We start from the raw sequence: 13,243 nt of genomic DNA, 5'->3' as shown, positions 1-13,243 counted from the left end.
TGCAATGTCGGCGTGTAATCCTAAATTTAAGCATATTCCTTATTTATTTGTATTACTAAAGGTAGATCGAAGATTGAATTAATATTTTTTGTTAGTACTTAGAATTATAACTTAATTATTCATAAAAATAAAATTGTGGCAATGCATTTTTGATGCTTTTTATTTTTTTTATAAGTTAAAAGAACAACTAACTACTAAGGGGGTGGTTGAATTCAATTTTCAAGATTTTTGACTTCCTAGCAAATAGAAATGTTATACATAAATCAGATTATTTATTATAGATAATAACTAAGTAGGTATTCAAATCAATATTTTTTTTAAATCATGTTTATTTATTAAGTGGTAAATATTTCAAATTGTTATTTACGTGTAGATCACTGGATCATAACCAAATTAAATAGATGTCTAATGGTTATTAAATATTCAGGTTCTTCTGTAATATTTTTTGGTTCTTTCTGATTATCGTTAAGATACTTATCATTTTTGACTTTTGACTTCCAAAGTGCAAAGTTTCAATTGAACCCAATATATGTCATTGGTTAGTTAAAATTAAAACATTTTTACTGTTTTATAAGGTAATAAGGTATACCTTGGTTTCAATGTACTGTATATTTCAACCTTGGGTGTGAAAAATAACGTAAAACTAATAAATTTATCTATCTCAAAATCCAAAATACAATAAACGCCGCTTATAAGACTCACTTTGGGACCAGCACAAAGTGAGTCTTATAACCGAATGAATCTTATAGGCGAAGTGAGAAAAAAAATTATTACGTATTTATAAATTTTATTTAATTACACATTTTACTTCAGTTTTAATACTTTAACACATATTACATACTTATTATTGAATAAGTTTAATAATCATGATAAGAAAAAAAACTAAAATTATAATTACATATAAAAATATTATAAAAATTATACATTAATAAAAAATTATTATTATTTATTATTTATTTTGAAAAATTATTTTTGAAAACAATTTGTAATTTTGGTTTGTTTATTATTTTGTCTAAATATTCCGAAAATATAATGTTTGTATTCGTATTGTACATTTAAATTAGTACCAGGGTGATTGACAGCTCGAATAACGATAAATCGTATATAATAATCGTTGCGATAAAAATTATTATACGTTATAAGGTACCAACAAAAACCTGAAATAATCAACACAAATATTATTTAATTGTTCAATACCAATTTATTTCTAAATTATAACCAAAAAAGTTTATTTTTTACTATTTATTTTACGAAATTTGAATCTTATAACCGAAGTGTTGAGTCTTAAAACCGATTTTTTTTTTTAAATGTATTTGGATACGTCAGGACCGTTCCAGACGATTTTGAGTCTAATAAGCGACTGAACCTTATATCCGTGAGTCTTATAAGCGGCGTCTACTGTATATTTAATATTGTATAATTTTGTATCTTAATCTCGATACCATGGCGTCATTTGGACCATGCAAGGTATTTGGGATTTGCATATTTAAAATACAATACTATTGGGCCCATTTCCCTGATTGTCTGGCCTGAAAATTGGATAAATTCTAGGAATGATATATATTGTACATCTTATATAAAAATATTATGCATATTAAAATAAAGTCGCTATATTTTAAACGGTAACGCGCTATAAATTAAATAGGAATCGGGCAGACGGCAGTATAGATTAGTAGAAAAGTACCTATTATATTTTAGTTGCCACTTGTCACCTTAATTATAATACTAACCGGCACCGGATTCCTTACATATTTTAGTTTTTCCTTGGAAATTCAGTTGGGCCGCAATAAAAGGGTTAGGTATTTGCTATTCCAGGACTAATATATTTTATTTAAACATGATTACCACCATGCATTTTTATTTGATGTTTACGACGATAGTCGAGAGCGTTTAACTTATATATAATTTATATTATTTTAAATGAATAAATATGCATACTAATATGTATATTATTTATGTTTTCGAAAATGGATGCATGGATTATAAAATTACGTATTCAAATTCACGTTTTAACTATCCCAATTTCCAAATGACTCGTTAAAAACGCAACAAAAAAAGCGTTAAAGCACTTATTTTGTAAAAAAAATGTTTGAAAAATTCTCTTGGGAGTCAAACAAAATTGTTCTGATTTCGTCAAAAACTTCTTTATGTTATTACTTATTATACACCAAATGAATAGGCCAGTGTCGGATCTTGGGCTCTGAAGTACTTATAAAAATAATATAATTTGTTATAAACTTACACTAATGAAAAAAAAATTTCAATTTGTTTGGTATTTTTAAACACAAATATACGATTTTTCGAGAAATCGAGCATTTTGAAGTTTTTTGACTACAACTTCCAAATGAAGGTTGAGTGCCTTTTTTGAAAGTATCATTTAATAATAAGCATGTAAAAACACATTTTGAAAAAAAAATCCGAAAAATCGCTTATATAGAAGCTGAACCAGAATTGTTGCAAAATAATAATTAATACTCTAACTGCACGATATTCATTAAATTTTGGTGGTGGTGGACACAGCGAAAAATGCATTACATTGAGCTAAATAGATTATAAGTTTCCGCTGTGAACTATTTAATTTAATTCAATCTATTATTATTTTTTGATGAAAATTGAAAGCATCTAGGTTAGAAATGCCATCATAGAGGTATTATTAAGAACTTAAGAAATCTTAATATATACATATATGATGGTTGCTATGCGTTCCGGTTTTCCGGTACTGGTACCGGTTTTAAATATTTTCATTTAGTGGCATACCGTTTCCCGATAATGTTTTGGGACGGCCAATTTTTTTTAACATGAAACATTGAAACATAACTAAATTATTATATTATGTAGGATCGGGCAAGTGGCATTCCCTGTCGTTATCGCTGGTTTTAATATTTATTGAAGAAATTGTCTCAAAATCTTAAATATAATATGCATTATATTATAGGTATTTATTTATATAATTTATCTTAACTGAAGGCTATAATAAAATTATTATTTACTTCTATAATATTACGAGAACGCTAATACGCTATATTGTTTACGATTCCATTATATAAGAATTTTTCTTCTGTATAATTTAACTGACCTTTCTATTAATTATATTATAATATACCTATCGGTTAGCTTAAAAATGTGTTCGATATTTACGCTGTAGCTTGTAGGTACTATATTTTTGAATGTATCATTTTTTTTGCAGAGCTGTAATATTATTACCGTACTAAAAGCTAATAAAGATGAAAATAATAAAATAAGTTATTTAATAAACTGTATGAATAATTATGGTAACTGGTAAGAACATCTGAACATTATATTCTGGTGTTATTACATGGGGTTTTTACGATATTTTAATTTGTATGCGAGTTATGACAATATTACAATATTTAAAGATGCTCAACACGGTGGAGTCAAGAACTGTCAACCGCACATTCGTCTGTGCCAAACGAGCACAAGCTAACGCGCCGCTGATCCTGACTCTTGTAACAGTAATAATTCAACTATTCAAGTAAATCAAGCCTCAAGTACAGTCAAGCAACTGCAGCTGCTGCTGCGGTATAGTTATTCTGTATTTATGTGGGTGTAGTGAGTACTATATTATACGACACTAGGTCACTGACGGTCAAGGTCGCGTCGTCGTTATCACCGCTGTTATCACGTACGGGTGTCACGGGAGGGAATTTGTAATGTAATAAACAACGACTATAAATTATCATGTTTATTAGAACGTCGAGTGAAAAAAAATTTCCCAGACGACAAGTGCAGCAGCAGGTGCTCCCGGGACGTAACACACTAAAAAGTAATTAGTAAACAGTGAGTGTAATAGTGAAGTGAAAAGAAAGTCGTGTACACTCCTTCCGCAAATAATATTAATAATAATTACCCGTTCCCAATGTTGTGATTGTACTATGCTATATAATATGTTATACGCACAACGCACTTGAATCTTCCCCACCTAAGGTGGTGGTCGCCGGACAGCGTAAACGAAAAAAAAAAATGGTATACCACAACGACATTGGATTTGCAGCGAACCACCGCCACCGCCGTAATAACAATCGTCGGCCTACAAGTGGTTTTACTACTACTACTACTATTGTTGTTTCTACAACTAGTTTTACTACTACAACTACAAGACGTAGTACTCGTACTAGTTTTACCACTCGCACGACAACCTGCTCGCGGTAGTAGTCAAATGTACGTAACCCGAGGACGATCGGTTTGCGTTCCGTTCTTATCATCGTCGACGCGACTAGACAGTGCAGCTGACGCGTAACAAAATCGAAGACGAGGTGTCTTCTGATCGCCTTGATCTCCGCGACCGGTTACCCATTTCCGTCTGGATTTCGTCCGGCCGTCGCCCGTCACTGTAGTGTTCTCCGCAGATCAAGACAGTCTGTGTCTCGCGTGAAGACAGGACGGTCCACAAGGTCGTTGACTGTTGTAGCCAGGCAGTCCATTCTCATGGACGAGCGGAAATGGGTGATTTAACGTAAGCGTAGGGGCACAACGTAGGGGCTGATGATAAGACCATTCACCCATTTGAACCTAACTCTATCCTTGTTTTTTTTTTTGTTTCTATTCAACCACTTCAACCAGATTCTACACCGTAACCTACAACGTTGCCACTAGATCTCCCAGACAACCCCTAGAAGATTTACTGCAATGGAACGGCCGCACCGAACACCAGCTACCAGATTTTTGTTTATTTGGGTGAGTTTTAAAATTTGAGTTGTAAAATTTAATGCTGCACATATTACGCAGAAAATGTTATTATTATATGAAACCTATAACCGTTGGAGAATTGGGCTCAGTGATACCTGATGTCACCAGTCGGCAGTCACATATACAGAAGGTGTTGCAATCACATAGTACATTATTTTAATATTTTTCTGAATTTCAACACAGTATTAAAAAAAAAAAAAATCATACATAATCTAATTAGTCACAGGTACTTGAAAATAGTTGACATGGTTGTGTGAAAAAAAAAAATAATAAATGAAACATTACCATTCAGAATCCATAAAACTTGTTGGCAATAAGAACTAATAAAAAACTTAATTTCATGGCCCCCATGATCCATATAGTTAGTTATTTGTTTAATAATGTAGTTATTTAAAATTTGTATGATTCATTATTTATGAACTTATTATGTACAACAAAATTGCATTATCTAATTAATTATTTACTATCTGACGGAATAATACTTATAACTTATTTATGATATAGTTTCATTTATTTTATTAATTCTTATACTGATACAACAAATATTTGTGAAATATTGTATTTTGTTTATAATTCTATTGACAAAAACCTGTTTATAACATACAATATTGAATGATACCCTGAACTTTTGTACTTGAATGTTTTAATGTTTAAAATATTAAATTGTATACTATTTATTGTATGACTTGCATATTTTACGATAATTGTAATTATATATATATTATATTCTGTGATCATTCTAATTGAGTATAAAATATATTTTTATGTGCATGCATAATATACTGATTTGTATGCCACTGTAAATTGAAACTTACATTTGGTAAATATGACCTTCAGAACTCAAAAAATGTAAAAACCCTTGAAATGAGATTATTTGATATTAACAAAAGATCACATTACTCAATAGTTTATTATTATTTTATACTAGATCTTCATTTAAAAATATTTCTTTTAAATTCAAATTGAAATTACACTGTATTATAATATGTATTTTCTGTATATTTTTAAAAATAAAATAGCTTATTCAACTTAAAAACTTAGATTATTTATCAAAATAAGGATTAGTGTATTTGTAATATTGCTCACTAATTACTGACAAAAACTATAAAACTAAATATTTTAAGCCTGAAATACATTACACTATTTTCAGTTAGAGTTTTTTTGTGACTTAAAAAATATTGATTTGGAGAATATCTATAACTTGTAACTTATGAGGTACCTTAAAATATGTTGATTTTGTAATTTATAATTAATATTTAAGTCTTCCGAAGAAACTTATATTTACAATCCACTTTAATAATATATATTTACTATACATGCAATAATAATTGTCCCAATGCTATTATAATATTCTAAAAATTAAATTTTCATAAAAATAACATGGGATTTAACACATTGTTTTGATATACAGGGTGATCCATTTAACGTAAGACACTTACTTTACGAAAAGTAGATGGTTAAACAATAAAGTGTCTTACGTTAAATGGATCATCCTGTATACAATTTTCAAGTACTTTTGTACCAACTAAAATAAAAAATTAAATGTTATATGTTAGGTACCTATTAAATACCTTGATATATTATTAAGAAAATTGATGAAAACTTATATGTTATGTACTCCTCAATAATCATTGATTACCTCTCAAGTATTATTGCACACATTATTTCATAAATAATATATTATGTAGGTTCTATTTTTTTTACTTATTTCAAATAAAATATTTTTATATCAATAAATCTTCATGAATTGATCATTTTATTGAGCACAGTTTGGTTTTATAAATGTAAAAGTAAGATCAATTTTACTTGTATAAAAAAGTAAGGCATTAATATATTATTTAAATAAGATCATTGAAATATTTGCTATTGTCTTTAGGAAAATGTAGTAATTTCTTTTCGATTTGTTACTGAAATTGTTTATTTTAAAATTTAAGGTTTCAAGAAATCAAGGCTCAACCTCAAAACTTATTACTTGATTCAGTATTTGATGACCCTTGGACAGCAGCTCTTAGGTTCAAATAAAATGTTTACCATTCTAATTTTAAAATGTAGTTAAATATAATGTAGTTAAATTTATATTTTATAGGGATGTTTTAAGTGGCTATCATTATGTAAAAATACGTACTGTAAAAATGGTCGGATTGCTGTTAAATGTATTTTGTAAACGAAAACATGTTCCTCTTTTAAAAGAAATGCAAACTTCAGAAACACGTACCGGAATTTTGGGCGTTTGGGTAATTATTGTTTTATTATTAGTTTGAAAAATGTTGAAATCGTTTTCTTTTTTCATTTTTAGGGAAATAAAGGTGCTGTCAGTTTTAGTTTTAAAATTTACGGGGCGACAATATGCTGTGTGAACTGTCACTTTGCTGCGCATGAAGAATATTTAAAACATAGAATTAATGATTATCACACAATCATTGAGAGTCAACATTTTGGTTCATCTAGAAAAGTTATTTTAGATCACGAGTATGTAAATTACTTTATTTAATAACTAATTTTGGCAATAAATGTTTTTGTATTATGAACAAAATATATAATATTGCACGAAATTTTTAAAAAACTATAGTATAATTTGACTAATTTAAATTTGACATTGAAATATTTAAACAAGTGTATGTTTTATAATGGGTTACGAGAAATAAAATTAAACAAATAATGTATGCCAGCAAAATTGAAGTTTGTTTTAAAAAAATGTCATATCAAAACATAATTTTTTATTCTGACAAATAGGTACTAACATTTAAATTACACAACTAAAAAACTACCTTTTTTTTATTATTTTAGATATTTAAAAATTAATTTTTTAATGATTTATACTTACTATGTCTTTAGCTATGTTTTTTGGTTCGGCGATCTCAATTTTCGTTTAGACAATAGTAAACTAAAGTCAGCTGAAGAAATTGCTCGCCACGTTAACAATGTAAATTTATCACTGAGAACTGCAACAACATTATCTGATATCTGGGCACAAGATGAGTTAAGTTCAGTCATGCAAAAATCAAAAGCTTTCAAAGGATTTTTTGAACATTTGCCAATGTTTCCACCCACCTATCGATATATTTTCGGGTCCGGCAGTTATGATCTCAAGTATGTTTTACCTGTAGATATGGATATATTTATAAATATATTTTTATATCAAATATTGTTATTAGGAGAAGACCTGCATGGACAGATCGCATTTTATACAAAACAATTGATTCATCAAATGAAAAGTGTGTACTAGAGGTATTATCGTACAAGTACATTGAGTCAATACGACTAAGTGACCATAGACCAGTTTATAGTGAATCCAGTGTTCAAGTAATATAGCTTACATCTCCATGACTCCATCAAATGGTTAATGGTTATTACATGTCTCAACATATTTTTTTTTATAGATATCTAGTGAAGGACATTTCAACAATGTTGACCAACCTGTAATTTTCCAACCAATAAAGACATGGCAATTAGAAACAGAAAATGAAGTTAATTTACAGATAAAAGAATATATTCCATGGGTGAATGATTGGATAGGAGTATTTCAAGTATGTAGAATTATTAGTAATTTATAATCAGAATCTTAATCAACATATGTTTTAGGAGAAATATACTAGTCTTGATGACTATATATCATATGTGTACTTACCTTCAGAGATCATGGAATGTGATGAATCAAATGATCAATATAGACGATTTGATGACATGACATCTGTGTGTAGAGTAAAATTTGTTCCTGAAGTATTTTCAGATGGTTCAAAAAGAGTGTGTTTGAAATTTTCAGAAACTTCAGTGCTCAATCCAGGCACTTATAGACTAATATATTTTAGTAGTACTAATAATTCAGTGCTTGGAGTATCAAATCCATTTATTGCTACCAAACAAACATGTGCGTTAAATACATCCCATGAATTTGGTTGGTAGAATTTTTTGATATATCCCTATTGTTGTATCATTAAAGTGTTATCTACTTAATTAGAAGGGAAAATTAGTTTATGTTTGTCAAAACGTCCACTAGTTATTAATGAAATATTGTTTTAAATTCTATGTTTCTGTTTTAACATGTGTTTATTAATTGCTCATACTAGTGTTTAGAAATTATCTGTGATTAAGGCTGTAGCTATGCAGGATGATATTTTATGCTGTAAACCGTTATAGATATAGAACAAACAATGAAATATCTTTCTAGCTATTTGCTAATAACATAAAACTGCTACGTCAATTGTTCTGTATAGTTCCAGCAATCCAGCTAAGTTAAGATGGATGACAATGTTGAATATAATATGTTAAAGTTTTGATATTTTTAATATGTATTATATTTTCATTATTAAATATATTGCAAACCCGTTTTATATGTTGTTTGTATCTACAGTTTCTTGACTTCAATTTTATTACAATTTAAAAATAAAATTACTGGTATTTTATCAAATTCGTTGTAAAATACTATAGTAGGAAGTTTGTTAGAAGATACAAACAAATATTATTTTAATATATTTTTTTTAATTTGTTGTTAAAAAAACATAATGTATTACAATTACAATTTTATACTACAAAAAATAATTGGTATAGGAAGAGAATTGTATATCATTGTGTAGAAATAATCTACAACTATTTACATGTAATAATAATAATAATAATAATAATAATAATAATAAATAAATCTAATTCTGAAAATAAATAAGATATTTAATAAATACAATTAATTTCTTTTCTTAGTTACAATTACAAAAAAAAAAAAAAAACAAACAAAACAATGAGCTTTCATTTTCAACATGGTAATTGTACAATATATTATTTTTATATTGAAATTATGAACAATAACAAAAAAAAAATAAAAGAAGGGACGAAAAATTATTTGATAAAGGAGGGGGCATTTGGGGGAATGTAAAAGAAGCAGAAGTAGTAATTATTAGTACTTTAATTATTCTTTATATATATATTTATAATATATATTGAAGTTATTGCATAATAAATATTGCACATAATCTCTATGTGGACGGACAAAAGCTTCTCGTCAAAATAAGATATTCTAATATTTATCATAATTTATATTTTTGTTCTATCGCCTGATAAAAATTGTTTAATACATTTTTAAGTTATTAAATATTTTTGTTGGTTTTTAAATATTTAATTTACTAATTTATGTGTATTTAAAACCTACTTTTTATCTAAACAAGAATAATGAATAGCCAATTTTGACTAATATTCTTTCTTCTTGCTTTTTTTTTTTTATAGATATTTATATAAATTTAACTTTGACATGTGAGAATATCTGTAAAGTTCACGGTCTATGAAATCTGTAAACAAAAAGTGTATAAAATGTTTTAAAATTATATGAATATGGTTTTACAATTTTACAGAATATAATATTTAAATAAACACCTTAAAACTATACATTTAATGAATTATAACTATTGAAAATATTTTTAATTTTTTTGGCATCAGATTTTTATCTGTCTTTAACACATAACTAATATACTTTGGAGATCCACAAATAATTTATAGTTTCTTAAAAATAAATCTATATCAAGATCATGAATAACTTATCAGTCATTATATTATATTATAATAGTGTAGTATTTACTAAATATTATAACATGGTAGAGATCCATTCAATTGAGCAGAATAATTATACATACAGCAAGCTCTCGATTATCTATGGTTATCCGCTTAATTACATACAAAATTATTTCAAATATTCATACATTTCGTCCAAATACAACAAATCATTATGGATCAACGAATCAGTCTAATGTATGAGTAAATAAAAATACAATAAAATATTTTTTTTTCATTTAATACACTACAATTAATATGTCTCACATAAGTTTAACCTCTGGCCCACAGCATTTGGGGGGGGGGGGATGTAATATGGCTACATGTACAAAGTGCTAGGCTTTCGGGTGTCACTTTATTATTTTATCAACCGTCTAGCTTGAATTTTCCTAAGATGAACACGATAAAGCAATTTTGCGTCTGTGGTCGATCACCAGAAATAAAAGTTAAAGAAAACTGTTGATGGTTGATCTAAGTTATTTTGTCCATTATAAAATACAGTATCAATAAGTTTAAAACTAACCTGGTAAGATGTTTACTTTCTTGATGCACTTCCATTTCTGAGCTTTTAAATTCATTTAGTTCTTTTCGTATAGCTGCTTTGTCTTTGGTTGTTAACCGTGTCCATGGTTTATCGGCCCGTCGATCATAGTCGTGTGCTTGTGTTACTTCTATGTAATCATTGAATCGAATAATCTATATTAAATTAAATTTAAAATTTTTTTAATACATATAATACATAAGGTTTAAAATTAAATAACAATTACTTTTTTTTCTTTCAATTCGTCAACTGTTGGCCTAAAACTTAATTTTCTTAACAACATACGTTTCTTTTCTTCTTTTAATTTTTTTTCTTCCGCAGCTGTTTGTTCTGAAATTCAATTTAGTAATGAAAAATTTAATTTCAATTATAATACCATGTTAAAAAAAAAATAGCTTACTTTTTAAGATATTTCTTTCTTCAAGTTCTTCCTGGGTTGGACGCATGCTCAATCGTCTACAAAATGATTATAATTTATATTAAATGTAGTTTTGATAATTTTATAATAATATTATGTTAATACCTAATAAGACGTGCACCAATCACTTCTTTTGTCTCTTGTCGCTCCTTATCACTCTGAACTTGAAGAATATTACGATTAATGAGCTCTTGTCGATTGGGACGTAAAGCCAATTTAATAGCAAGACTGTCTTTCCTTGCAATTTTTTCGGCCAATCGATCTAAAAATAAATTATAATTGAGAATTGGTACCCAAATTACCAGCCAGAATCATAATTGAGTTTAGTCAAATTTATGTAAAACTTAAATTAATAGTTAAATTAACTTACTGTCTAAATTATCATCTCTGTACAATATAGGTCCATCACCAGAACTGTCATCATCACTAGACTCATTAGGTCTAGCATTTTCTTTATTCTCTTGTAATGAACACGGTAGTGAAATTCCAAACACTACTGGACGATTAGCACCACTGCAATTTAATTAACAAAAACATAAATAGTAGAACAGTTTAAAAATTAAACTAAATTTACCAAAAACGTATCCTGGGCTTAAGTGGAGCCCTTCTGCTATGCAGCGATTAAACAAATTAAGAAAAAATAAACTAATGAAATGAAGAGCCAAACGATTGCCAAATAATTGGCAAAAAGGCAAACTATTCACTTTTCTTTCTTATAACCTCGACTATTGCAAATTATTTTTATTTACTTCTTTTAAATTAATATTTATTATTCAACAACATACTTGAGCAATTGTGATGATTCTTGACTTTGATTAGGCGTAGATGGTTTTTTCAGTGCTGACTTAAGAGGTTGTGCATTAAAAACAGGTTCTTTAGCAGGAATCTGCTCTATATGACTAGGAAAATTGTGACGACTTCTTATTCTAAATCCATTAGAATCGTCATCATCATCTACTTCTTCTTCATCCTCATCATCATCATCTTCTTCTTCATCATAGTCCTCATCATCATAATCATCTTCATTAGTTGCCATTTCCATTTCCTCGTCATTGTTATCATTGGTACGATGATTTTGACGATTGTTATCTATTCAGACAAAACACTTTAGATATTTGACAGTATTTATTGTTTATAGTTTTATTACGTTGGTATAAGTATGATTGTTGAGCTGGTGAGCTGAACATGGGTGGTGGAGGTATTGGGCCAACTTCAGACACCGGTATAGGGGGTTCAGGTAAATCAGAAAGCATTAATGATGAATGCCCAGGATGATTATTATACATCATCCTAGGGCTGGAATGATAATATCCTGTCCTAACACCACTGGTCATCTGAGACATATTTTGTCCAGGCATAATCATCGAAGATGTCCTATCACAATTTAACTTCGGAGACTCACAACCTGTAATCAGGAAAAAAAATATATTAGAAAATGATTTCATGTACATCTATATCTACCATTTAGTAGTTTAATCACCTGATGGCAATAGTGAATTTGGAGGTCTCGTAGGTGACTGACCTGATCCTACCAATAAGGACTGATTAGGTGCATGGTAACAGAACAGGCGCCTGGTGAGCGTGCCACCAGGACCCGTGAGCGAGTTAGGTCGTTCAGGTTTTGAGCTACTAGGCTGTTCAGCAACATGCTGCTGCTGCTGCTCAAAACTTAATTCTACTGGCTCATTATGGCCTTGCACCGTTTCAGTCTTGTTATCTTTGTTCAAGTCTAAGATAATGAAATATATAAAGATCAGCATGGTATACAATTATTTTCATGAAAATGTATTACCTAATAAATTAAACTTTAATTCAATCACAGAAATACAATTTAGCAAACATTTCTTAATAAAAAAATGTTAGAACTCGAAACGTAATGTAGTTCAAGATAAAAATTTATTTAGAAATAACAAAAGCTTACATTATAAGCAATAGGTATAGACAAGCCCGGATTAAGACATTTTGAGGCCCAGGGGCCAAAGTTTTAAATGGGGCCCCTGTACGAAAAAAAAAATTATAATGTATATTATATTATTTAATAT

At 28.5% G+C, this 13,243-nt stretch overlaps 2 protein-coding genes across 4 annotated transcripts in view; one reads left to right on the top strand and one right to left on the bottom strand.

Moving 5' to 3' along the window:
- The first annotated feature begins 3,712 nt into the window (after positions 1-3,712).
- LOC100164453 (inositol polyphosphate 5-phosphatase K) lies at positions 3,713-9,060 on the top strand. Its single transcript, XM_001948246.5, has 9 exons — positions 3,713-4,474; positions 4,582-4,695; positions 6,642-6,719; positions 6,794-6,941; positions 7,004-7,176; positions 7,543-7,797; positions 7,863-8,010; positions 8,088-8,234; positions 8,290-9,060. The coding sequence occupies exons 1-9, from the start codon at positions 4,461-4,463 to the stop codon at positions 8,608-8,610; spliced, it is 1,398 nt and encodes a 465-aa protein (XP_001948281.1). The 5' UTR covers positions 3,713-4,460; the 3' UTR covers positions 8,611-9,060.
- An 838-nt stretch (positions 9,061-9,898) lies between these two features.
- The window catches only part of LOC100166462 (phosphatase and actin regulator 4-B), a 25,225-nt gene continuing 21,880 nt past the window's right edge, over positions 9,899-13,243 (bottom strand). The window contains exons 5-14 of one of the 3 annotated variants that reach the window (XM_008185835.3): positions 12,682-12,930; positions 12,349-12,606; positions 11,987-12,290; positions 11,776-11,811; positions 11,572-11,714; positions 11,307-11,463; positions 11,184-11,239; positions 11,010-11,113; positions 10,766-10,938; positions 9,899-9,983 (exon numbers count right to left, since the gene is read on the bottom strand). In XM_008185835.3, coding sequence (XP_008184057.1) covers positions 9,968-9,983; positions 10,766-10,938; positions 11,010-11,113; positions 11,184-11,239; positions 11,307-11,463; positions 11,572-11,714; positions 11,776-11,811; positions 11,987-12,290; positions 12,349-12,606; positions 12,682-12,930 — 1,496 coding nt within the window. In that variant the 3' untranslated portion in view covers positions 9,899-9,967. The remainder of the gene's footprint in view (positions 9,984-10,765; positions 10,939-11,009; positions 11,114-11,183; positions 11,240-11,306; positions 11,464-11,571; positions 11,715-11,775; positions 11,812-11,986; positions 12,291-12,348; positions 12,607-12,681; positions 12,931-13,243) is intronic. The other 2 variants (XM_008185837.3, XM_008185838.3) reach the window with 2 other exon arrangements.

The sequence above is a fragment of the Acyrthosiphon pisum genome, chromosome A1 (assembly GCF_005508785.2).
Source record: "Acyrthosiphon pisum isolate AL4f chromosome A1, pea_aphid_22Mar2018_4r6ur, whole genome shotgun sequence".
NCBI classification, from domain to species: domain Eukaryota; kingdom Metazoa; phylum Arthropoda; class Insecta; order Hemiptera; family Aphididae; genus Acyrthosiphon; species Acyrthosiphon pisum.
The sequence above is the reverse complement of the archived record's forward strand: the minus strand, read 5'-3'. Positions and strand labels throughout refer to the sequence as shown.